At 34.8% G+C, this 23,319-nt stretch overlaps 3 protein-coding genes across 4 annotated transcripts in view; 1 reads left to right on the top strand and 2 right to left on the bottom strand.

Moving 5' to 3' along the window:
• spsb3b (splA/ryanodine receptor domain and SOCS box containing 3b) overlaps positions 1-5,759 on the bottom strand; it is a 17,621-nt gene extending 11,862 nt beyond the window's left edge. The window contains exons 1-3 of the mRNA XM_067377668.1: positions 5,629-5,759; positions 4,414-4,560; positions 1,135-1,238 (exon numbers count right to left, since the gene is read on the bottom strand). Coding sequence (XP_067233769.1) covers positions 1,135-1,238; positions 4,414-4,560; positions 5,629-5,759 — 382 coding nt within the window. The remainder of the gene's footprint in view (positions 1-1,134; positions 1,239-4,413; positions 4,561-5,628) is intronic.
• Positions 1,986-6,145, top strand: nubp2 (nucleotide binding protein 2 (MinD homolog, E. coli)). Of its 2 annotated transcripts, none has more exons than XM_067378709.1 (7): positions 1,986-2,030; positions 2,363-2,481; positions 4,164-4,362; positions 4,454-4,608; positions 4,708-4,818; positions 4,906-4,975; positions 5,666-6,145. In XM_067378709.1, the coding sequence occupies exons 1-7, from the start codon at positions 2,018-2,020 to the stop codon at positions 5,800-5,802; spliced, it is 804 nt and encodes a 267-aa protein (XP_067234810.1). In that variant the 5' UTR covers positions 1,986-2,017; the 3' UTR covers positions 5,803-6,145. The 2 variants fall into 2 exon arrangements, with proteins under 2 accessions (XP_067234810.1, XP_067234811.1); XM_067378710.1 differs by lacking the exon at positions 1,986-2,030 and adding an exon at positions 2,253-2,278.
• A 2,619-nt stretch (positions 6,146-8,764) lies between these two features.
• Positions 8,765-18,619, bottom strand: atp6v0cb (ATPase H+ transporting V0 subunit cb). Its single transcript, XM_067378290.1, has 3 exons — positions 18,369-18,619; positions 10,545-10,728; positions 8,765-9,807 (listed from the first exon to the last, which is right to left on the bottom strand). The coding sequence occupies exons 1-3, from the start codon at positions 18,439-18,441 to the stop codon at positions 9,603-9,605; spliced, it is 462 nt and encodes a 153-aa protein (XP_067234391.1). The 5' UTR covers positions 18,442-18,619; the 3' UTR covers positions 8,765-9,602.
• Between the last annotated feature and the right edge of the window lie 4,700 nt (positions 18,620-23,319).

Raw genomic sequence — 23,319 nt, 5'->3', positions numbered from 1 at the left:
ACACTGGTATAAGCACATTTCTCATTCAATCTGCATATTCATAACAAACAAGATTGCATAAGAAGCAATGTGAGAGGAGATCAAGATTTTAGTTTATTTTAGCACATTTTCTAAATTTTCCACTTACATATTCCTGCTTCTTGACTTTTTAAGTGCAAATATTGAATGTAGACAATTATTATGAGCTCATAAAACAATAAAAGCATTAAAATTAAAATTAAAATTAAAATTGCATAAAATGGTTTAAATACAGCATGTCACACGGCTTGACATCAACTTTGCCAAATTGTTCTTGCTATTATTATCAACAATTTTACTGTGAATATAAACACTGCACAATCATTTAAATATGAACACTTTAAAATAAAGTCTCATTTGTTAACATGAACAAACAGCAATATATTTCTTACAGTATTTATTAATCTTTGTTAATAAAATACATCAGTTCACTGTTTGTTCATATTAGTTTATTCACAAATGTCAACAGATACAATGTTGGATTTTAAACATGTATGAGTAAATATTGTAATTAATATTAACTAAGATTAATAAATGCTTTAAATTGTTAGTTCATGTTAACTAATAGTTTGTAAAATAAGTTATCATTTATTTGAATATATAAAGAAAATGCATATTTCATTGTGACTTTTTAAGTGTAAATACTGAATAAAATATGAGCTCATAAAACAGAATGCATAATAATTATAAATGAAAATTGTTTAAATGTCACATGGCCTGACATCATTATTTTGTTAACAATCATTTCAATATCAATAACATATATCATTAAAAACAAATTCCCTAAAATTCTGACATATAAAAAATATTAACTAATTCTACCAATTATAAAAAAAGATATATACTTAATATTATCATAATATCAACTCCAAACCAATAATAATCATACATATATGATTATAATACCTCAGTAATTATTATTAAGTTAGAGTTACTATAATACATTATTATTATAATTACTATTATGCGTCTTTACATCTTTGACAACATTTTAGACTTCTATCTACTGTAGAGTCGAACATAAGTCACAAAAGTGGATTTTCAGAAATCACAATACATCCAACACAACTTTTTCTTAACTAAACTATGACATACTTGACATGTAAACACACATACCTTGATAAGGTTTCGTAGAGTTTATTTCCTCTGCTTTAAACACGCGTTTCCATCCGGAGCTGGTGTGAATGATACAGCAGGCTCGTGTCGGTGTTGACCTACATCTACACACACAAACACACACGATAACACCAGCCAGTCGTGAATCTTACTATGGAAAAGGCGCAGTTCGTGTATATCAAATAGGTCATGCAGTCGTTGCTTAGTAACCTTCCTCGAGCGTCTTGTGACTGTTCCTAATTAATATTCATGAGCCGGACTTTCATTGGGTAGCCGAGTACCGCCTACTTACCTCGTCATATTTTCAGCCAATCAGTTAGCCATATTGGGTAAATGTCTTAATATTCATTGTACAAAGCCTTCGCGATAGTAGGACTCGTAATTTGACAGACGGAACGGGTCGTTCTGTCTATCATCCTCATTAAAGGCCGCTTTAAGGATCAGCCCGCGCTGGCTTTCCGTCATCTTTACCTTAAACGACAAATTATCTGACCTATAGACCAACATGTACACATCAATGATGTGGTGAACTCAAAACGTGAAAATAAATATGTATATTTGCATTAATCAACAGGTATTTTGTCGTATTTTAAAAAATATATATATATTAATATAAATAATTACTATTAATTATGTGTGAATATTTCAACCCGGCTGAAAACTTTATAAACTACAGGTTAAAAAAATAAATAATAATAAATAAATAAATACTACACTTTCGAAGGACATTAACAGGGGCGTGACTAAATCGGCTAAATGACCAATAGTAACGTGAGACGCTACGCACTCTAGTATCTGATTGGACGAGCTTGTTCTTAGACGGGATCAAAAACGCCGAACGTCATTATGACGTATAGCATCGCGGAAGTAAAAATAAACCAACATGGACCGCAGCGGTAAGTGCGATCAGTAGTACTTTATGCGATACAACTGAATCACTTCACAACTGTCAATTTGCGTTGTCATAAAACATGGTATTATTTGCATGGTAAAACTATGTTTTTGTTTATGAAAGACGACATTGTCATTTTTTTTATTAACTAGACTGATAATATAATGATTTTGCTGGACATTAAACATGATGCTATTCTTTGGAGTACCATGGTATTGCCTTAAAGCATCACTGTACCATTATTGAGTTTTTGTAAGTGGTTAAAATTAACTTTAAAGAGGACAGAATGTCTGTATCGACTTGAATGAAGTTTGAACTCATGCACACGTCTTTCAGAGAAAGGAAGTCTGGCTGAGGTGAAGCACGTGGTTCTGGTTCTGTCTGGTAAAGGTGGAGTGGGTAAAAGCACCATCACCGCTGAACTCGCCCTAGCGCTCATCCATGCAGGCAAGAAGGTGAAATATCACTGTATTCTATTGTATTCTATTCTGCTCTATGACATTCTACTCCATTTAATTTCATTCTATTTTGGTCTATACTTTACTGTTCTACTCTGTTGTAATATATTTTATTCTATTTCTATTATATTCTGCTGTTTATTCCATTCTATCCTGCTGTTTTATTCTATTCTATTCTGCTCTCCTGAATTCTGCTCTATTCTATTATCTTCTACCTTATTTTATTCTATTCTGTTCTGCTCTATTTTAAAATATTATGCTTTGCTCTATTCTTTTGTATTCTGCTTTTCTATTATCTTCTGCTCTATTTTATTCTATTCTACTCTATGATATTCTACTCCATTTAAATTGATTCTGTTCTGCTCTATTCTAGTATATTCTATTTTGCTCTATTTTATTCTGTTCTGCTCTACTGTATTCTGTTCCTTTTCTGTGCTCTTCTGCTCTATTCTATACTGTTCTGCTCTATTGTAATATTTTACCCCATTTCTATTATTCTGCTGTTTTTTTTCCATCCATTTTACCCTACTGTTTTATTCTATTCTGTTCTGCTCTCCTGAATTCTGTTCTATTCTATTATATTCTGCTGTTTATTCCATTCTATTCTGCTGTTTTATTCTATTCTATTCTATTCTGCTTTATTTGTTTTGCTCTCCCAAATTCTGCTCTATTCTATTATATACTTCTCTAGTTTAATACTCTGTTTTGCTCTATTGTTTTTCTATTATCTTCTGCTCTATTTTATTCTATTCTGCTCTTTTTTTCTATTCTGCTCTTTTCTATTATTTTCTGCTTTAATATACTCTATTTTAATATATTCTGTTTTGCTCTTCTATTCTGCTCTTTTCTTTTGTCTTCTGCTCTATTCTATTCTTTTAATCTATTTTGCTTTATTTTATTCTATTTTGCTCTATTCCATTCCGCTCTTTTGTATTATCTTCTGCTTTATTTTATTCTATTCTGCTCCGTTCTATTCTACTCTATTTTATTCTATACTTCTCTATTTTAATATATTCTGTTTTGCTCTATTCTATTCTGCTCTTTTGTATTATCTTCTGCTTTATTTTATTCTATTCTGCTCCGTTCTATTCTACTCTATTCTATTCTATTCTGCTCCGTTCTATTCTACTCTATTTTATTCTATACTGCTCTATTTTAATATATTCTGTTTTGCTCTATTCTATTCTGCTCTTTTGTATTATCTTCTGCTTTATTTTATTCTATTCTGCTCCATTCTATTCTACTCTATTTTATTCTATAATTCTCTATTTTAATATATTCTGTTTTGCTCTATTCTATTCTGCTCTTTTGTATTATCTTCTGCTTTATTTTATTCTATTCTGCTCCATTCTATTCTACTCTATTTTATTCTATACTGCTCTATTTTAATATATTCTGTTTTGCTCTATTCTATTCTGCTCTTTTGTATTATCTTCTGCTTTATTTTATTCTATTCTGCTCCATTCTATTCTACTCTATTTTATTCTATAATTCTCTATTTTAATATATTCTGTTTTGCTCTATTCTATTCTGCTCTTTTGTATTATCTTCTGCTCTATTTTATTCTATTCTGCCCTATTCTATTCTATTCAGCTCTATTTGAATATATTCAGTTTTGCTGTATTCTGTTACACCCCTCTTTATTGTGTGTCATGGTTTGATGACGTGGTGTGTGTCAGGTGGGTATCCTGGACGTGGATCTGTGCGGACCCAGTATTCCGCGGATGCTGCGCGTGGGGAAGCCGGAGGTGCATCAGTGTGACGCGGGGTGGGTGCCCGTGTACGCAGACGCCCAGCAGCAGCTCGCGCTCATGTCCATCGGCTTCCTGCTGGAGGATTCGGATGAGGCTGTCGTGTGGAGGGGGCCCAAAAAAACAGGTCTGACCTTTGACATTTAACAGGGCACCTGGAGTTTTTGAACTTTGGTACCTGATGTGTTCATGTCTCACATCCTCCGTCACTTTTCCAGCTCTGATTGGGCAGTTTGTCAGTGATGTGGCATGGGGCGAACTGGACGTTCTGCTAGTGGACACGCCACCGGGGACATCAGACGAACACCTGGCCGTGCTGGAGAACCTGCGCAAACACAGAGTGGACGGAGCCGTGCTGGTCACTACACCGCAGGTACACACACACACACACACACACACACACACACACACACAGGTACTGTAAATCTCTTGTCTGCTGAATAACATGCATGAACATCCTTTGAAATGTCAGGCAGTGTCTACAGGAGACGTGAGGCGCGAGATCACCTTCTGTAAGAAGACCGGCGTGAAAATCCTGGGCATCGTGGAGAACATGAGTGGATTTGTGTGTCCGCACTGTTCTGTGAGTGTAAAAAACACACAGCTGTACAGGAAAATGCCTTGAACCAACCTATATATTTAAACTTTACACTGATTGTGTGTTTTTCAGGAGTGCAGCAACATTTTCTCTAAAGGTGGAGGTGAGGAATTAGCCAAGCTCACAGGATCTGTGTTTCTAGGTAATGATTGGCCAATCTTTTTAACTTGTGTTGTTCCACTATTCACCACTTGATGGTGCACATTACCTCATTGTGTGTTTAAATGAGTTCAAGTGCAGGATGGATTTGATACTTTTGTATTTGTCTGTAAATATAATGCGGTCCAAAAGTCTGAGGCTACGGTAAACGTGATTTTACCAAGTACAACATGTTCCTGGAACAAAATTCCAATCTACCAATCAGATTTGAGGGAAAAGTTTAGAGTTTATGTCAAGTTTAGGCTTCCAACCAGAGTTAGGTGCTTCTACGTCAGTGTTATTAACCTATCATTTCCCTCTGATTTTAGGGATAAATTATGGGTAGGAATAGGGATATGACTAAATATTCAGACAAGAATGTTGTTCCAAAATATGTTGACCCAGGAACATGTCTTACTTGGCAAAATCACAGTGACCCTGAGGCTACATTGAAGCTCCTTTTCAACCTGAAAAAGCTAAGTGTTTTAGTGTTACCATACAAAAAATTAAATTAGAATAAGAAAATGAGCATTCTGCACTATTTTGAGGTCAAATGTAAATTTCAATTAAAAAAAAAATCAAATGTAAATGTCTGTCAGCGATCTTTGACTGGTGGCCTCAGACTTTGGGACCCCACTGTATATACTGTAGCTTCACATCGTTTTATGTCTGAACACACGTTCTGTGTCTGCAGGCTCAGTACCGCTGGATCCGCTCCTGGCAGCGAGTTTAGAGGAGGGGCGGGACTTCCTGCAGGAGTTTCCAGAGAGCAGCACGTACACGGCCATCTGTGATATAGCCAACACTCTCCTCAGCAGCCTGGACGCCTGAAACACCACAACACTGTCAGTTCATGGCAGATGACGCTTCATGTGATGTTATTTGTTATGAGAGAATTTCTGTAAATGTTTTTTTCCTGGAGATATTATATGTTATTGACAATGCAATTAGTTTTATACTGGTGCAACCTTCAATAAAAAAATACTAAATATTAAACAAATTGTGCCCTTTGTGTTCCTCATGATTGTATGTAAAATAAATAAATAAATAAATGACTATAAACAATGAACAGCTAATGACGTGTTATTATAGGCATGTTTCTTAATGCAACAAGAAAAATGCTTTAAAGGGTTAGTTCACCCAAAAATGAAATTTCTGTCTTTAATTCCTCGCCCTCTTGTTGTTCCACGCCCGTAAGACCTTCGGAACACAAACTGGATATTTTTGATGAAATCCGAGAGGTATATGACTGATCCATAGACTGCCACTTAACCAGCACTTTCAAGGTCCAGAGAGGTACATCATTAAAACAGTCGACGTGACCGCAGTGGTTCAACCTTAATTTTATGAAGCGACTAGAATACTTTTTTTGTGCCTAAAAACAAAACAAAAATAACGACTTTATTAAGATTTATTAACAATTTCAAATGATCACAGTGAAGGCTTCTGTGTTTTCATCCGAATGCCGGTTCAGTATTGGCCAAAGCCGATCACGTGAGCAGCACGAAGTATGCATGTGATGCTGACGCAGGAGCCAGTGTTGTGCTGAATTACGACTCCCTGCCAAATTATTAACCCCCTCGTTGAAGTCACTATCTGATTGCCCCACCGCTAATCCTAACGCCTCCTCCACACCTAATCCTAAACCTACCAATACTAGGGGGGTAATAATTTGGCAGGGGTAGGAATTCGGCACCACACCGGCCAATAATGAGTCGGCGTTGTGATGTAGAACCTGGAAGCGCTGGACGTAAACAACGTATGAGAATGACACAGAAGAGAAGATATTGTTGAATAAATGCGTCAACAATTTTAACGATGTCTTTAGTACCTTTCTGGACCTTGAAATTGGTGATTATATTGCTGTCTATGAAAGAGTCATATAGGCTCTCGGATTTCATCAAAAAATATCTTAATTTGTGTTCCGAAGATGAACAGTGTGGAACATGAGGATTTTAATTTTTGGGTGAACTCTCTAACTTTTACCCATTTTTATGTTCTCCATCTTCTTCATGAGGATTCCCTTTGGCCTGTTCTTTCCACTATTTCCATGCTATATTAACGAGTATGCACATTTTAAGTGAACAACGACGAGTAAAAGATAGTATTTAGTCATAATATTTTTTAAAGACTAAATTTAATTCTTTAATTGTCTCATCTTATGTTTTGTAGGTCAACGAGATTCTTAATTTTAGTTATTCCACTTAATGATTTATTAGCACTTCAATAACTAATCGTGCTTATATTCATGAATATGTGCGTGAAATCTGCATACAAACGTTTTCACGAACGATTTGCACGACAAAAGCTGGGTGTCCTTATAAATGTGTTAAACTATATATTTAATATTAAATAGATTTCTTCGAACTTGTTTTGAGGATCTCACTTATATTCGTTGAGAATATTCATTGCGCGCGTCATAAAAATGGGGGAGGGGTTGGGCGGAAAGCCCTTATATGGATATGGTCTGGGCGTGTTCTATGCAAATTACTAATCTCGGACACGCAGTTGCTTATTTGGAATATTTAAATGAATTGACATTAGTGGTTCTCAACTAGGGGGTCTCATCCAAAAGCATTTTTTAAATGGAAAATAAATTATCCTTCTCTTTCTACTATTAAAGTATGGTCTGGTATTAATACATTTTGTTACCTAAAAAAATGAAAGAACTTTACTATAAAATTCTTCATAATTACTATCCATGTAACTCTTTCTAAATTTAAGTTGGACATTTCTTCACAATGCACATTCTGTAATTATGCAAATGATTTTTGGAAAGAAGTAGCCTGGCTTATTTTCTCTGCTTAAAGCAAACTTTTTATTCTTGAAATTATTAATGTTCTGTTTTTGATGTGGGAAAGAGGGTCAAAGGAGATGGACAATGTGTTAAAATTGCTAACTATATGTGGCCCATTTTCATCTGCATAAATGTAAAGTTACTGACTGTAAGCCCAACATTACGCTTCTTCGTATTGATCTAAAACTATTTTGACTCTTTGTTCATCGCTCAACAAGAAAGTTGCTAAAACTGCACAACTGCTAAAAAAATATTTTTTTTATTATACCTCCTGTGTATTTCCTGAAAATAATTTTTTTAATATTTTTTTTCTTAGATATTTGTTAAATAATTTTTTGCTTGTTTGTTTATAAATCATTTTATGTATTTTGTTTCAAAACCTATTTCATGTATCCCTTGTATGTTTAATAATAATAATAATAAAAATGTTTCCAAAGCAAAAAAAAACTCGACAAACTTCGAAGATGACCTCAGGATAACTTAAAATACAATTAGAATTAAAAAAATAAATAAATAAAAATAATTGTTTTTATTGGAAAACATCCTTGTATTAGAATCTTGAATTATATTCAATATTTATATGTTTTAGAATGATATGTTTAATTAATTTAATATATCAACAGTGCCTGATTGTGTAAAAAAAACGGAAATTAAAAAAAAAAAATTAAAACAAGTGGTTCTATCATAATTACAGCAGAAATACTTGAGGATATTTGGGGGGCCTTTTGAGTCAAAAAGTTAAACCACTGCATTACCAATTTCATGTGTGTGTGTGTGTATGCAAATAAAAATAATCCACATAATTATTAGTGAATGAGACCCAGTGATTGTGAAAATTCAAGTAATTTACACTAAAAATGGAGTAAAAACAGCAGTAAATCTATCAGTGCTGCTGGTGAATTATTATCCAGGTCGAGGCTGAAGACTGCAGGGAGCGATACACAGCTGAACACATTCACACGATCCGTCTGATGATGAAAAAGCACTGGGAACACAGGCATATGGAAATGACACTTGTGAGACCCACGAGGGGCACACGCACACCTTTAATACAACCAAACATCAGATATACACAGGAAACAACCATAGATACACACATCAAGCCGAAATTCTCCCCAACACTGCACTCAGAACCAGAACCACGGCCAGTGCAGGTCTATTCTTATATATATATATCTCTGTGTATATATATAGATTTATGCTTATATAAATATCAATTCAAAGGATTTGAGGAGCTTCAAGTACATTTTCATGAACAGTATCTTAATAAATAAAATCAGCGGAAAACAAAAATGGACGTTAACAAAAACTATTCCATTCCACATATAGATTCATCAGTGCATTTTTCCACTTCACAAACACTTCTTTGACACCAATGTGGAAATTCATAAAACTCCCAAATCACGTGACAGGAAGAGACAGGAACCAGAGGCGTTCGTGCGTTTCCCTCTCTAGCGTGAAGGGAGTGAAAGAGAACGCGTGATTGGCTAACAGATCGGTAGGCAGGAGGGGTGTGGGAAACAAACAGAGAATGAGATCTATTACATTATTATTATTATTATTATATTATTTTTTCTTCACAGACACAGGACAAAATCACTATATACCGCATTTACAAGAAATCAAAACTATCAAACTGGACGACTGTACACTTTCAGAGATAAAACCAAACGCAGAGCCTGTTATAATGTGTAGGATTATTTCCCCACCTTTCAATTCATCTAATTTCATTTTAGTTTAAGGTACCATTTATTTTTTCCCCCCCTTCCCACTTTATTTTTTGTTCCACGTCCCCCGTCGTGTGGTCCGGCAGCGCCGCATGCTGACTGCCAGTTTATTTGGTTGAGAGAATCAGGGCTACGATGAGGCCGTAGAGACCCAGGACTTCAGCGAAGATCAGAATGAGGATCATGCCAACGAAGAGGCGCGGCTGCTGGGCGGTGCCACGGACGCCCGCATCTCCCACGATGCCGATGGCAAAGCCGGCTGCCAGCCCGCTCAGACCCACGCTGAGGCCTGCACCCAGATGCAAGAAACTCCTGCCACACAGAAACAACAATCAGACATTTGTAAAAAACTAAAATAATAGGGAAAAAAAACTTGATAAAATAAAAAAAATTAAATATAAAATTAATGAAATAGTAAATATATAATATAAGAATATGAATTATCACTGAAAAACTATTAGTTTTTATTAATATTTTGAAATGGTTTTTATTTTTTATATTTTCCATTTTCATGCAATTTAAAGGTTTAATCATTTTATAGTGTGTTTATTTAATTATTCGTTTTTTTTAAATATATTTTATAGTACTGTCAAATAGATTAATTGCAATTAATTGCATTAACAAGTATATATATATATATATATATATATATATATATATATATATATACACACTTGTTATATATACATACATAAATACATATACATATACGTATATATATATATATATATATATATATATATATATATATATATATATATATATATATATATATTATCTTTTATGTTAGATGTAATGAATAGATTTGACAGCACTAATTTATTTTAATTTTAAATTTTAGTTACATTTTGATTTTAGTACATCAAGTTAAACTAAATTAAATTTAGATAGAAATTGATATAAATCTATAATCTAAATTAAAATGTTTATTTTTTTAATATATTTTATTTTATTTGAACGGTTACTTTATTTTCAGTTATGAAGATGTTTTTTTGTTTGAGTTTTTGTTGATCAGAATCAGAGTTTATCAGCACTCGTGTTCAACTCACTTGTAGAGAGTAATCTTTTCTGAAATGCCGTTGGCGATGAGGACGGCCACCACCAGGCCGTATATAGCGATGATTCCCGCCATGACCACAGGAATGATGGACTTCATGATCAGCTCTGGACGCATCACAGACATGGCAGCGATACCCGTGCCGCTCTTCGCTGTGCCATACGCCGCGCCCAACGCTACACAGACACGGAGAGAAGAGGGTCACTCTTTTCTTTATTGCAACAAAATAAAAGTTTGCATTCAAACAATGAGTCCAATTCTGCAGTCATATCAACAATAATCATATCTATACACTCAGTTCAGCTCTAAAAGATGCAATAGATTGTGCAGGTTCAGTGTGTGTCAGGTGAACAAACGTCATTCATTTTTTTAATATTTATATTTCAGTTAACATTTATTTTGTTCAAGTTATGATTTTTTTTATGGTTTTAGTGCACGATTTAAACCTGGTAATGTGCAATAATGAACCAGTACTTGTTTCCGGGAATTTCAGTGTTTGTTTCAGTTTATCATGCATTTTTGTTCTGTGACCTAGTTTTCAGTTTGTTTCCTTGGTTGTTCATTGATTATGTCTCACACCTGTGATTCATTTTCATTTAATTGGTTTGATTGTGAGTATTTAAGCCCTCTGTTTAGTTCTGTTCATTTGTCTGTTTTCATCACGTTTTACCTGGTTGTTCTGTTCCTGTTTCCACTGAGTTTTCTGAGCCTGTTGTGTTGAGGTTTTGCTTTCACTCCCTACGATCCTGCACATATTTCATCAACGTTTGCAATCTGGCTGTGACATACTGATAATATAGTATAATCATCATATAATTGCATAATTTCTCAGTGCAGCATGACTCATGCAATCTCCTGCAACGTTTCTGCAGTGTTTAGTAATGAAACCAAAAGGGCAAAAACACGAGTAAGCTGGCGTTTTACACTTCTGAAGACAGACTGCCTGCAAAAAACTGTGTTCTGGGTGTTTTTAGAGCATTGTTGATTGGTTGCTGGGGCATTTTTATGGGTTTCTAAAAATTTGTTTGCTTACTGCTTCAGCTATTTTACCATCCACAGAGATGAAAATCATAAATCCACCCACTTCCTGTCAACAAACACGTTTAATGTTTGGATGGATGTTTTAGTGGTTTCAAAAAAACTGTAAGAGCAATAGTATAGTGAAGATTGCATGTAAATAACAGGTAAAAAACACTTTCCATTTTTAGAAAGGAAGCTACAACAATACTCATGTACCATGGAGCCGAATATAATAATTTAAGCACCGGCAGATGGATGGAATTGAACTTAGGTTCAAACCAGGCAACTAAACCAAGTTAAATGATCTGTTTATTTGCAAACTGACTGTTTCCATGAATCATCAGTATTTTGATCTTGTTCATGTGTAGAGCTGGTGTTAATTCAGCAGACCTGCACACACACGGTTAACCCGCTGCTGCACATTACAGCTCGATCATCCGGGAATCTTAGTCTAATCGTAGTTTCCGGGATTAAAGGGTAACCCTGCTGGAAATACCATTCGCATTAACCACGATTACAACTACTACTGCAGCACAGAATCACCCAAACTAGCCAATAACTGTCTGTGTGTGTGTGTGTGTGTGTGTGTGTGTGTGTGTGTGTGTGTGTGTGTGTGTGTGTGTGTGTGTGTGTGTGTGTGTGTGTGTGTGTGTGTGTGTGCGCGTGTGCGTGTGTGTGTGTGTACGAGTGACAGATGGGCCAGTGTGATGAAGAGCTGAATCAATCCTTCAGTGTGCAGATGGCCACCGTCCAAACACACACTATTTAAGACCAACTCTACCTGCTCTGAGAACAACACTGAGACACAATAAATACTGGTTGAACTGATTTTACCACTTTTACAGGGGATGATTGTTACAAAAACATCAAAAAGAATCAACTTTTCCTTGAAGAGTTTTTGCAAAGAACATGTTTCTGTGATGATTCATTCATTCATTCATTCATTCATTCATTCATTCATTCATTGCCACATCAGCAGCAAAAGCTATTTTCATGACAAACTCGTTTTAGTAGAAATCAAAATACATTGTATACAATAATTTAACAATATTTGTCTTACAACACTTTAAAAAATATAGCAAGTACATAAGCTCTATCAGTTTTATATTTGATAGAAAATCTAAAAACATCTATTAATGACATTTCTGAAAAACAAAACTGATGCCCAATATCATTTAAAGCAGGATATTCTAATAAAATATGCTTTAAAGTCATATAATGCAGGTAATTCTTCACCAATAAAGTCTTGAGTGACCTATGTGACATTACATGGTTTGTATTCTCAAAATTTACAATGGGGTCTGGTGATGCATAAATCATGGTGAAATTATTTCTATTATTAGATACATATAGGACAAATTATTTTGGCCAATGAACAGTTTTGGATAACCATTAAGGACCAGAACTATGGCATATGGACATTTTTGTTTTTAAAAAGGAGCAAAAGTCGGTAAATGAAGATAGAGACGTAAAGACATTCTGACTGATACCAATTATGAATGATAAAAATAACTGTAACGATAACTATATTACCATCAGATGATGTTGTTCTGTTTTATTCTGCATGCACTGTAGTTTCGTCGTCTGCCACTTTAAATGCTCAAGAAGATCTTTAAAGCAGGATGGATTCTGATTGGCTGTCAATGTTTTCATCAGTCAATTGTTCATCAGCTGGAAATAAAATCATTCTTAAAATCATTCCAGAGATATCGTTTCTCTGTGCCATTATCATTATAGTTTCGGTGTGGAATCTGCTATTCTTTTGTAGTTGGAATGATTTTTAGCATGATATGTCTTTACAGTTATCGTTATAGTTATTGTTATTGATGTAAATGGGGCTTTAGTCATGTGCAAAACTAAATATAATCAAAATAATCAGAAGTATGAATCATGACTATTTTAAAGGGTTAGTTCACCCAAAAATTGAAAAAAATTGAAAATTCTGTCATTAATTATTCACCCTCATGTCGCTTCACACCCGTAAGACCTTCCTTCATCTTCAGAACACAAATTAAGATATTTTTGATGAAATCCGATGGCTCAGTGAGGCCTGCATTGACAGCAAGACACTTTCAATATCTAGTGATGGGCGATTTCAAAACACTGCTTCATGAAGCTTCACAAATTTTTAGTTTCGAATCAGTGGTTCAGAGCGCCCCCCCCCAATGGTGAACCATTGAAATTTCGAAACACTTGACTTAACGAAGCCTCATTTACTGAAATCACGTGACTTTGGCAGTTTGATACATGCTCCGAAACACTGAATCGACATCATAAAGCAGTGTTTTGAAATCGTCCATCACTAGATATTGTTGAATAAAGTGGTTATTTTGTTTTTTGGCGCACAAAAAGTATTCTCGCCGCTTCATAACATTAAGGTTGAACCACTGTAGTCACATGAACTGATTTAAATATGTTTTTAGTAGCTTTTTGGGCATTGAAAGCGTTAATTATCTTGCTGGCAATGCAGGCCTCACTGAGCCTTTTTGAGCATTTTTGGGTGAACTAATCCTTTAACTTGACATGACGTCTTAAATAAGCAGTACTTAAAGCATGACACACAGAACAAAAAGCTGAAAAAAATCCAGTTGAACTCTCTAGTTCACAATTTTGACCCATCCCTAATGGAAACAGTGTTTTATTGCTTAATCTTATGGCCAATAACTTATATGATGACTGATTATTATCAATATTAATCAGTCATCTATCAATAAATATTCTATCAGTCTATCAGAGTCTTATCACTAGTAACCTTTAGATTGAACCTATTTCATCCCTACTGAACATGACTTGACATATAGTCCTGAAGACAACCATTGTGTTCTGCTATACTACCCTGCCTTACTAAACACATACATTTATATAGTATAATGCATCACTAACGAGCACAGGACTACACAGACTGAACTGGGACGTGATGCCAAGTCAGGAGAGAGAGAGAGAAGTCTCAGATGAAAGAGCGTAACATCTCAAATTAGCTTCAGCTCTTCCAAACACACTGTCGCATCAGAAATTATCCGCGTGCATCAAGTCTGTTAGTCACAACACGCATCGAATCACTTTTTCTACGAGTAAATATAGTGTAGATCAAATCAGCTGAATGACATGTTCTCGTGCCATCAGGGACATAGAATAACTCCTTTCCTTCATGAGGAAATCAAGAACTTATGACATAAAATACAACTGTGCCTTCTGGCTGTCTGGATCGACATCTAATTTAGTCACTCCAGGACATGGATTACAAATGTTTTGGGTACAATGTAAGTTAAGCTCTATCAACAGCATTTCTGGCATAATGCCAATTACCACCAAAAACTCTTTCAACTCATCTTTCAGTTAAAAATTTAAACAAATCACAGTTACAGTACTGCGTAATAAAACTAAATGCATCATTTTTTCACACATAAATGTTTATCTAAGCTATAAAGAACCCAAAACATCCTTTAAAATAGCAGAATTAAAACCATGTCTTTCTCTTATTGCATGTAAAGTCAACTTGAAATGGCATTCAGAGTGCATTTTACTTTACAAAACGACGTATTTGTCGAAGCAATAGAATATTCAACATAGAGCGGAGCTTGTTTTTTCCACCCTGAATAAACTGGATCACAAAGAGGCGTTACATTCTACAGTGAAGCCAGAAGTATGGAGGGGAGGAGCTGAAAATAAGAGGACTTTGTGATGTCAGCTGAAACGTTAAGTCGTTTGAGAGGCGGAGCAATTTTTCAAGACAAACATGTTTTTTTTTTTTTTTAAGGAATAACGCATTATTGTGCACAATTAAAGGTGCAATGTGTAACATTTCTGTCCACTAGAGGTCGCTAGAGGCCCATTCAAAAGAAAGGCGTAGCTTGATGACGCCAAGTTTGAGCGCGGAAAATACTAGGTATAGGACTCGGACAGAAATCATGTTCATGATTAACGTTACTGTAGTATGAAGCAGAGCAGGATCGAGTGTTGTGGGAGCAGCGGGACTTTTATTATGCCACAGTCGCCGGCGCCGCTTCCGCTTTTCCGGCCATGAGTATGAGGTAACGCAGCTCTGTTTATCATATTAGATACATTTGAGAGTGTTGAAAATGATGTTATAACGTTACTCTGTGCGTTCTCTCGACGGCTGCTGTGAGACACTGTTACACACTGCAGTAAGATAGATCCATTTTAGATTATCATATTAAATGCTGGATGGCTTGTGTTGATAAATGGCATGCAATTAATTTTAAAACGTATTGTATGATGGAGAAAATGCTGTATTACTGTTACTAAAAATAAAGCTGCATCTGATTATACTATGTTAGCTACTTGACAAAATAGTGTTTTTCTCTGAGGCATGGTAAAGCATGGTACTCACAAAAAAAATCAAGAAAATTAGATTTAAACAATAAGAATAAATGTGTTGAGCTATATAACAATAATTTGTTTTCTGCCTATAAGTATATCAAAACAGTTGTTCCCTTGCGTTACCCTCGGTTTCCGGTTTCATTTTGTAGAAACCACGGAAACACCAAAGACACTTTAATATATCACACGATTGACATGTATGACACGATTGACAGGCGACTCCTCACATGTCCCGGAGCCTTGGTTAAAATTGCAATTTTCTCACGATTTACAAATAGTTGCAAACATTTGGGATATTGTAAGTACTCAAGTGAACAAAATGTATAACACTGGCCTAGTGGTTTTTGGATATTTTACTGCAAAAATCTTACATATTGCACCTTTAAGGCCTGTTTCCAGAATGAATGATATATACAAATATATATATATATATATATATATATATATATATATATATATATATATATATATCACTGTAATGCTGAGGGAATAATGGATTCCACACCACAACTTTAACGGCACAGAGGAACGAGAATTTCATGCTCAATATAATGTTATCTGTTGCTGTTTTTATACTCATTGTTATACTTTGGCACAAACAGGACCCATGAATTATTAAATTAAATCAAGTCCATTTTGATTTGATGTTTATTTTAATGGTAAACAGGACTCGGAGCGGCAGACAGCTTTAATATTCTGTGGTTCACATCTAAAGCAGCAGAATCCCTGAAATATATAAATAATAAATCAGCTTTAGCTCTTTCTTCTCAATGCTTCACTCTCGTGTTCAGTAACAAACTGAAACCTGGAAGGATGCTTTTACTCACAAAGACACGTATGAGAAAGACATGCTCCTGAGCTCAGTGCCGTTCTCATTAAGAAAGCCGTTCAATCTCACATGCACACGCAAAATGGCCTGACGGAGCAGCTAACAAACAAACACACACCAGCTGCTGTGTTAACCTGTTTGCATTACTGACGCAGACATACAAAGATAAAATTACAGATAACAGAGATAGAGAGAGCAAACAGGCCTGAAGTGCCATCTAACAGTCCAGCAGAGAATAAACAGCATGATGCCTTGTGCTGGGAATAAACACAGATGCAAATTCGGATGTCGTGATATCCCTCGCTACTGTAATTTGCACGTACATTTCAGGGCCACACTATTGCTGCAGCATCCTGACATAACTACAACCTGAACATTTGTGGGGAACTATGGTCTGATTATTAAAAATTCCTTTATGGGGATTTTTATCAATTTAAAAACAACCAGATCTGATGCTAAATGGAATGAGAGTTATATTTTTCTATCCATTTCTGGATTGTCTTTCATCTTCTGTGATGGATGATACAGCTGTTTATCATCATTCACAGCTAAATTAAAGCTGTTTTAATTACTAATATATATATATATTATATATATATATATATATATATATATATATATATATATATATATATATATATATAAGACTTAAGATGCAAAAGCCTCTAAGTGCCATCTGAAATTTTCTTCTCAAATGCACATTTTTATCAAGCTCATATGTTTAGGTTCAGTAATTTCACTTTAATGGCAATTAATAGTTCATTTTCATTGCCATTAAAGTGAAATAACTGAACAATCTTAATTTAATCTTTAAGAACAACTTATTTTGAGGTTAATTTAACAAAATAACCCAATAAATCAGTAAATATTACACTATTAATTTAATTATCTAATGCACAACTGTCAGACTGCACCTTAAATTCAATAATTCTGCATCTAAATTCAATCAAACGTGAGTAATGATCAATTCCTGTGGAAAAAAAAAAAACAGTTTAACCTGTGAAATAATCCATTGCCCTTTTATGTCCCTTCCCTTTGCATAGAAATTATAATCTCTGAATCTAACGTTACCCAAACCAGGGAATGAATTTTATCCCATAGCTGGTTAAATGAAGGGCTGGTTGGCAACATTTGCTAGCATTTAAATTAATATATTTGACATTTTATGAGCAAAGTACAAGCACTGTGATCAATAATGAATAATACTAATAATAAATGCAACATTTCTTCAGCAATTTTATTTTTTCGACTAGCACATGCATGGATTATGATCATAAAAAAAAACATCATGTGAAAGTAGATGTTATAAGATATATTTTTTTTCTACAATATTTCATACGATACAAGGAATAATGGAACCAGCTCTGACAGGATTGGATTATAATCACGCAGACATCATTTTGTTGGTGATTAAGAGATGTTTAAGAAAAAGTATTAAATAAATAATTGTATATATTTTCATAATAATAACAATACTAATGATTATAATGACATTACATCATATATCAAGTATAATGTGACCACAACAGATAGATTTGATTATAATCAAGAGCAAATATAATTTATGTACATATTAATCAATAAGTGTTTAATAAATGTGTTAAATATATTTAAAATAAAATTTACCGCTGAAGACCATCGCTGCTGATGCGCCCATCACTGCGAAGAACGGTGAGTATTCAGGGCTTCCCGACGACATAATTCCTCTAATTTCACCTCAAAACCCCAATAACACCGAACTAATACTGCTGGACACAAGCAGAACCGTACAAATTGACGGAAACCGGGGTCTGAGGATAAAGCTTTTGGTAGAGAACAATGGTTTTAAATCCCAATCAGATGATGGAAACTGCTTGTCACGGATACTGTCGGATGAATCTGCGGTACAAAATGGCGGAAAACGTCACCTGACACACCGTGAAGAAAATACCATCCGACTCCTGGAGGGGGAGGAGATACTTAAAATCTAGAGATATATTTTCTAATAGAGTCCGAGAGCACATGTAAAACTAAAAACGTCATAAATAGTTAAAAAGAAAGCATTTTGGTGCAATATAGACCGTGATTTAAAGATTTCGTGGTTTCATGGTCTCCCCCATTTGTAAGTTAGTGCGCTCCGCTGCGGGCTTTCCCTTTAATACTGAAGATGTTCAAATCCTTAGAATAAAAATCATGCGTTTATAATCTGGGTGTTAACATATTATACTCTTAAAATTATATTTCATTTAATTGCAGACTGAATGGGGAGATTATTGCAACCCTTAGTCTCCATGGTAGCTATTTTTCCTCATAAATTAACACGGACGCAATGTAATGTAAAATAGTGTGTTTTAAAAAGACGTTTTCATGCATTATGTTACTTATAATGCATAATTTGCAAGCGATTATTAGAATCTCTGCGAAATGATGGCATAACTGTTCGTTTGAATGTAATAGTAACATGCAATTGCATTCATTATACTATATATATATATATATATATATATATATATATATATATATATATATATATATATATATATATATATAGTCTTTTCCTCTCCGTTTCTTTGTAACTTGGTGAGACACTCTTTGTAAGGGCGTAGGTTTACTATTCACATTCTTGGCGACACATTTTAAGGTATTTTATTATTCAAAAATATCATGAAAGGGCTTCTGATTTCTATAAATGGTCTTCTGATATTCTATGCTGTTTGTAATAATGCTTCTCTTTATAATAAAGTGATATTATGTCACCCACGCAGTGTGATGCGGACAGTGGATGAGGAGGATTCCCGAGATGAAGGTCATTCTGAGCAGTGACGTAAACCGGAGGCCACGCCCACCGCCCTCTGTGTCAGCAAGAATATAACGAGACTGTACTCTAGACACTAATGTGAATGAACATGAGCAGATATAGTGTGGGGTAGATAACAAATGTTTATTTAATGTGCATTTTATTCCCTCACTATAATGATATGTGGCAAGAAAACGTACTATGTGAACCACTTGCAGAATCTGTGAAAATGTGAATAATTTTAATGAAATAAGAGGGGTCATACAAAATGCATGTTATTTTTTGTTTAGTACTGTCCTGAGTAAGATATTTTACATAAAAGATGTTTGCATTTAGTTCACAAGACAAAAAAAAATAGCTGAGTTTATTAAAATAACCCCATTCATAAGTAGGCCTATGTGAACTCAATACCTGATGATCCACGACTGTTTTTATGTTTTGTGATGGTTGTTCATGAGTCTCTTGTTTGCCATGAGCAGTTAAACTGAGCTCTGTTCTTCAGAAAAATCCTCCAGGTCTTGCAGATTCTTCAGTTTTCAAGCATTTTCTGCATATTTGAACCCTTTCCAGCAGTGACTGAATGATTTTGAGATCCGTCTTTTCACACTGAGGACAACTGAGAGACTCAAACACAACTATTAAAAAAGGTTCAAACATTCACTGATGCTCCAGAAGGAAACACGATGCATTAAGAGTCGGGGGGTGAAAACATTTGAAAAACACAATTTTTCTTATTTATTTTAAATATCGTTGTTTTTCATTTAGTACTGCCCTTCGGAAGCAACAGAAGATACTTGCATGTTTTCCGGCAGAAAAATTACAATTTACCTTGATATTTGAATTCAAAAGTTTTCACCCCCCGACTCTTAATGCATCGTGTTTCCTTCTGGAGCATCAGTGAATGTTTGAACCTTTTTTAATAGTTGAGTTTGAGTCCCTCAGTTGTCCTCAGTGTGAAAAGACGGATCTCAAAATCATTCAGTCACTGCTGGAAAGGGTTCAAATATGCAGAAAATGCTTGAAAACTGAAGAATCTGCAAGACCTGGAGGATTTTTCTGAAGAACAGAGCTCAGTTTAACTGCTCATGGCAAACAAGAGACTCATGAACAACCATCACAAAACATAAAAACAGTCGTGGATCATCAGGTAACCACACACAGTATTGAGAATCAATGAATGGTGTTATTTTAATAAATTCAGCTTTTGTTTTGTCTTGTAAACTAAATTCAAACATCTTTTATGTAAAATATCTTACTCAGGACAGTACTAAATAAAAATAAACATGCATTTTGTATGATCTCTCTTATTTTATTAAAATTATTCACATTTTCACAGATTCTGCAAGTGGTTCACATACTTTTTCTTGCCACTATATATATTTATTTAATATTAAAAAGTATTTTTATAAAAAAATTATATTTACTATATATTTAAATGTATTTACAACTAAAATATATTTATTTTAATGTTTATTATTTAAGAATAAATAATATAATAATAAATATAATATTACAATATATTAATCAATTATCTAAAATGTAACCAACTGTAATCAAGCCATATTTATTTCGAGTGTCAGTCAGCCTTATGGACACATGCTGTTCAGGAAACATGAGGGAAGATCAATTAGTCTGGTCTCGTTTAGCCAAGGGGAGAATCTGGATTATAAGGTCGAACACACACATACCATGAGAGTTACAGTGCTCAGCGTAAATGAGTACACCCCCTTTGAAAAGTAATATTTTAAACAATATCTCAGTGAACACAAAAACAACGTTGACAAGACTAAGTTTAATATAACATCTGTTTAACTTATAACATGAAAGTAAGGTTAATAATATAACTTAGATTACACATTGTTCAGTTTTTCTCAAATTAGGGAGATGCAAAAATGTGTACACCCCACTGAAAGTCTCTGGAGCAAAGCTAAAAGGTAGACTACGAATGTCTAATTTAACAAGAATTCAACCACAGGTGAGTCTAATTATTCATTACACAGGTGTCCAGCAGACAGTTGACTATAAAAGGGTGTTAAAACCCCATTTCTTACTGTCAGCAATGGCACCACATGGAAGAGAAATGTCACAAGACCTGAGAAAGAAAATAATTTCTTTACACCAGAAAGGTGAGAATCAGCAAAGCTTTACTTATCAGTCAGAATACGGTAGCAAAAGTGGTACAAAAATTTAAAAAAGATTTAAATGCAACCATCTCACAGAGACGTCCAGGTCGTCCACGGAAGTTAACACCTCGACAGGAGCGTCTTCTGATGAGAAGGGTTGAAGAACAACTTACAAAATGTTGACAAGACTAAGTTTAATATAACATTTGTTTAAATTATACAATGAAAGTAAGGTTAATAACATAAGTAGAACAAAATTTTCAGTTTTACTAAAATTAGGGTGATGCAAAAACGAGTACACCCCACTGAAAGTCTCTGGAGCAAAGCTAAATTTTAGACTACAAATGTCTAATTTAGCAAGAATTCAACCACAGGTGAGTCTAATTATTCATTACACAGCAGACAGTTGACTATAAAAGTGTGTTAAAACCCCATTTCTTACTGTCAGCAATGGCACCACATGGAAGAGAAATGTCTCAAAGAAAATTATTTCTTTACATCAGAAAGGTGAAGGCAACAAGAAGATCAGCAAAGCTTTACTTATCAGTCAGAATACTGTAGCAAAAGTGGTACAAAAATTAAAAAAAGATGGAACTGCAACCATCTCACAGAGATGTCCAGGTCATCCACGGAAGTTAACATCTCGACAGGAGCATCTTCTGATGAGAAGCGTTGAAGAAAATCGGCATGCAAGTTCACTGCAGTTATCTAAACAAGTAGAAAGCCAAACTGGGGTGACTATTTCCCGTGACACAATACGGAGTACGCTGCAGAGGAATGGCATGCATGGATGTCGTCCATGAAAGAAGCCTCTCCTAAAGCCCAGGCACAAAAAAAGCCCGCCTAGAGTTTACCAGGGCCCATGCTGACAAAGATGAAGACTACTGGGACTCTATACTCTGGAGTGATGAGACCAAGATAAATGTTTTTGGAACTGATGGCTTCGGCGTTGCAAAGGTGAGGAATACAAAGAAAAATGCATGGTGCCTCCAGTGAAACATGGTGGTGTCAGTGTCCTTATGTGGGGCTGCAGGAGTGCTGCTGGTGTCGGGAGCTGCATTTCACTGATGGCATCATGAATTATGCTGAAAGAGAAGATGCTACCATCACTCCGTGCCCTTGGCCGTCGTGCACTTTTCCAACATGACAATGATCCTAAACACACATCTAAGGCCACTGTTGGATTTCTGAAGAAGAACAGGGTGAAAGTGATTCCTGATCTGAACCCAATCGAACATCTATGGGGAATACTGTGGAGCATCACTCTCCATCCCGCATCCAGTCTCTATAAGAGGTCATTCTTGAAGAATGGAAAAAGAGATAGATGTTGAAAAATGTCGCCAACTTGTTCATTCCATGCCTAGAAGACTTGGTGCTGTCATTAAAAATCATGGAGGCCATACAAAGTAGTTTTTGTTGTGGGGTGTACTCATTTTTGCATCACCCTAATTTGAGTAAAACTGAAAAATGTGTAATCTAAGTTATATTATTAACCTTACTTTCATGTTATATTGAACTTAGTCTTGTCAACATTATGGAAATAGTTTTTGTGTTCATTGAGATAATGTTTAAAATGGGGGTGTACTCATTTACGCTGAGCACTGCATATATCTTAGTGATTTTAGTAAATAGTGTTGGGTTAGAGTGGAAAATAACTGCTAAGTGTGCCAAACTCTGA

This window comes from Chanodichthys erythropterus, chromosome 23 (genome assembly GCF_024489055.1).
Source record: "Chanodichthys erythropterus isolate Z2021 chromosome 23, ASM2448905v1, whole genome shotgun sequence".
NCBI lineage: Eukaryota > Metazoa > Chordata > Actinopteri > Cypriniformes > Xenocyprididae > Chanodichthys > Chanodichthys erythropterus.
This window is presented reverse-complemented; position numbering and strand designations above follow the sequence as displayed.

Coding starts and splice junctions, on each gene's coding strand:
- nubp2 (XM_067378709.1), top strand. Junction 2,482..4,163: donor TCATCCATGCAGGCAAGAAG/GTGAAATATCAC, acceptor GGTGTGTGTCAG/GTGGGTATCCTGGACGTGGA. Junction 4,609..4,707: donor TGCTGGTCACTACACCGCAG/GTACACACACAC, acceptor TTGAAATGTCAG/GCAGTGTCTACAGGAGACGT.
- atp6v0cb (XM_067378290.1), bottom strand. CDS start 18,441: ATGTCGTCGGGAAGCCCTGAATACTCACCGTTCTTCGCAGTGATGGGC. Junction 10,729..18,368: donor AGCAGCGATGGTCTTCAGCG/GTAAATTTTATT, acceptor GTGTCTGTGTAG/CGTTGGGCGCGGCGTATGGC. Junction 9,808..10,544: donor GAAAAGATTACTCTCTACAA/GTGAGTTGAACA, acceptor TCTGTGTGGCAG/GAGTTTCTTGCATCTGGGTG.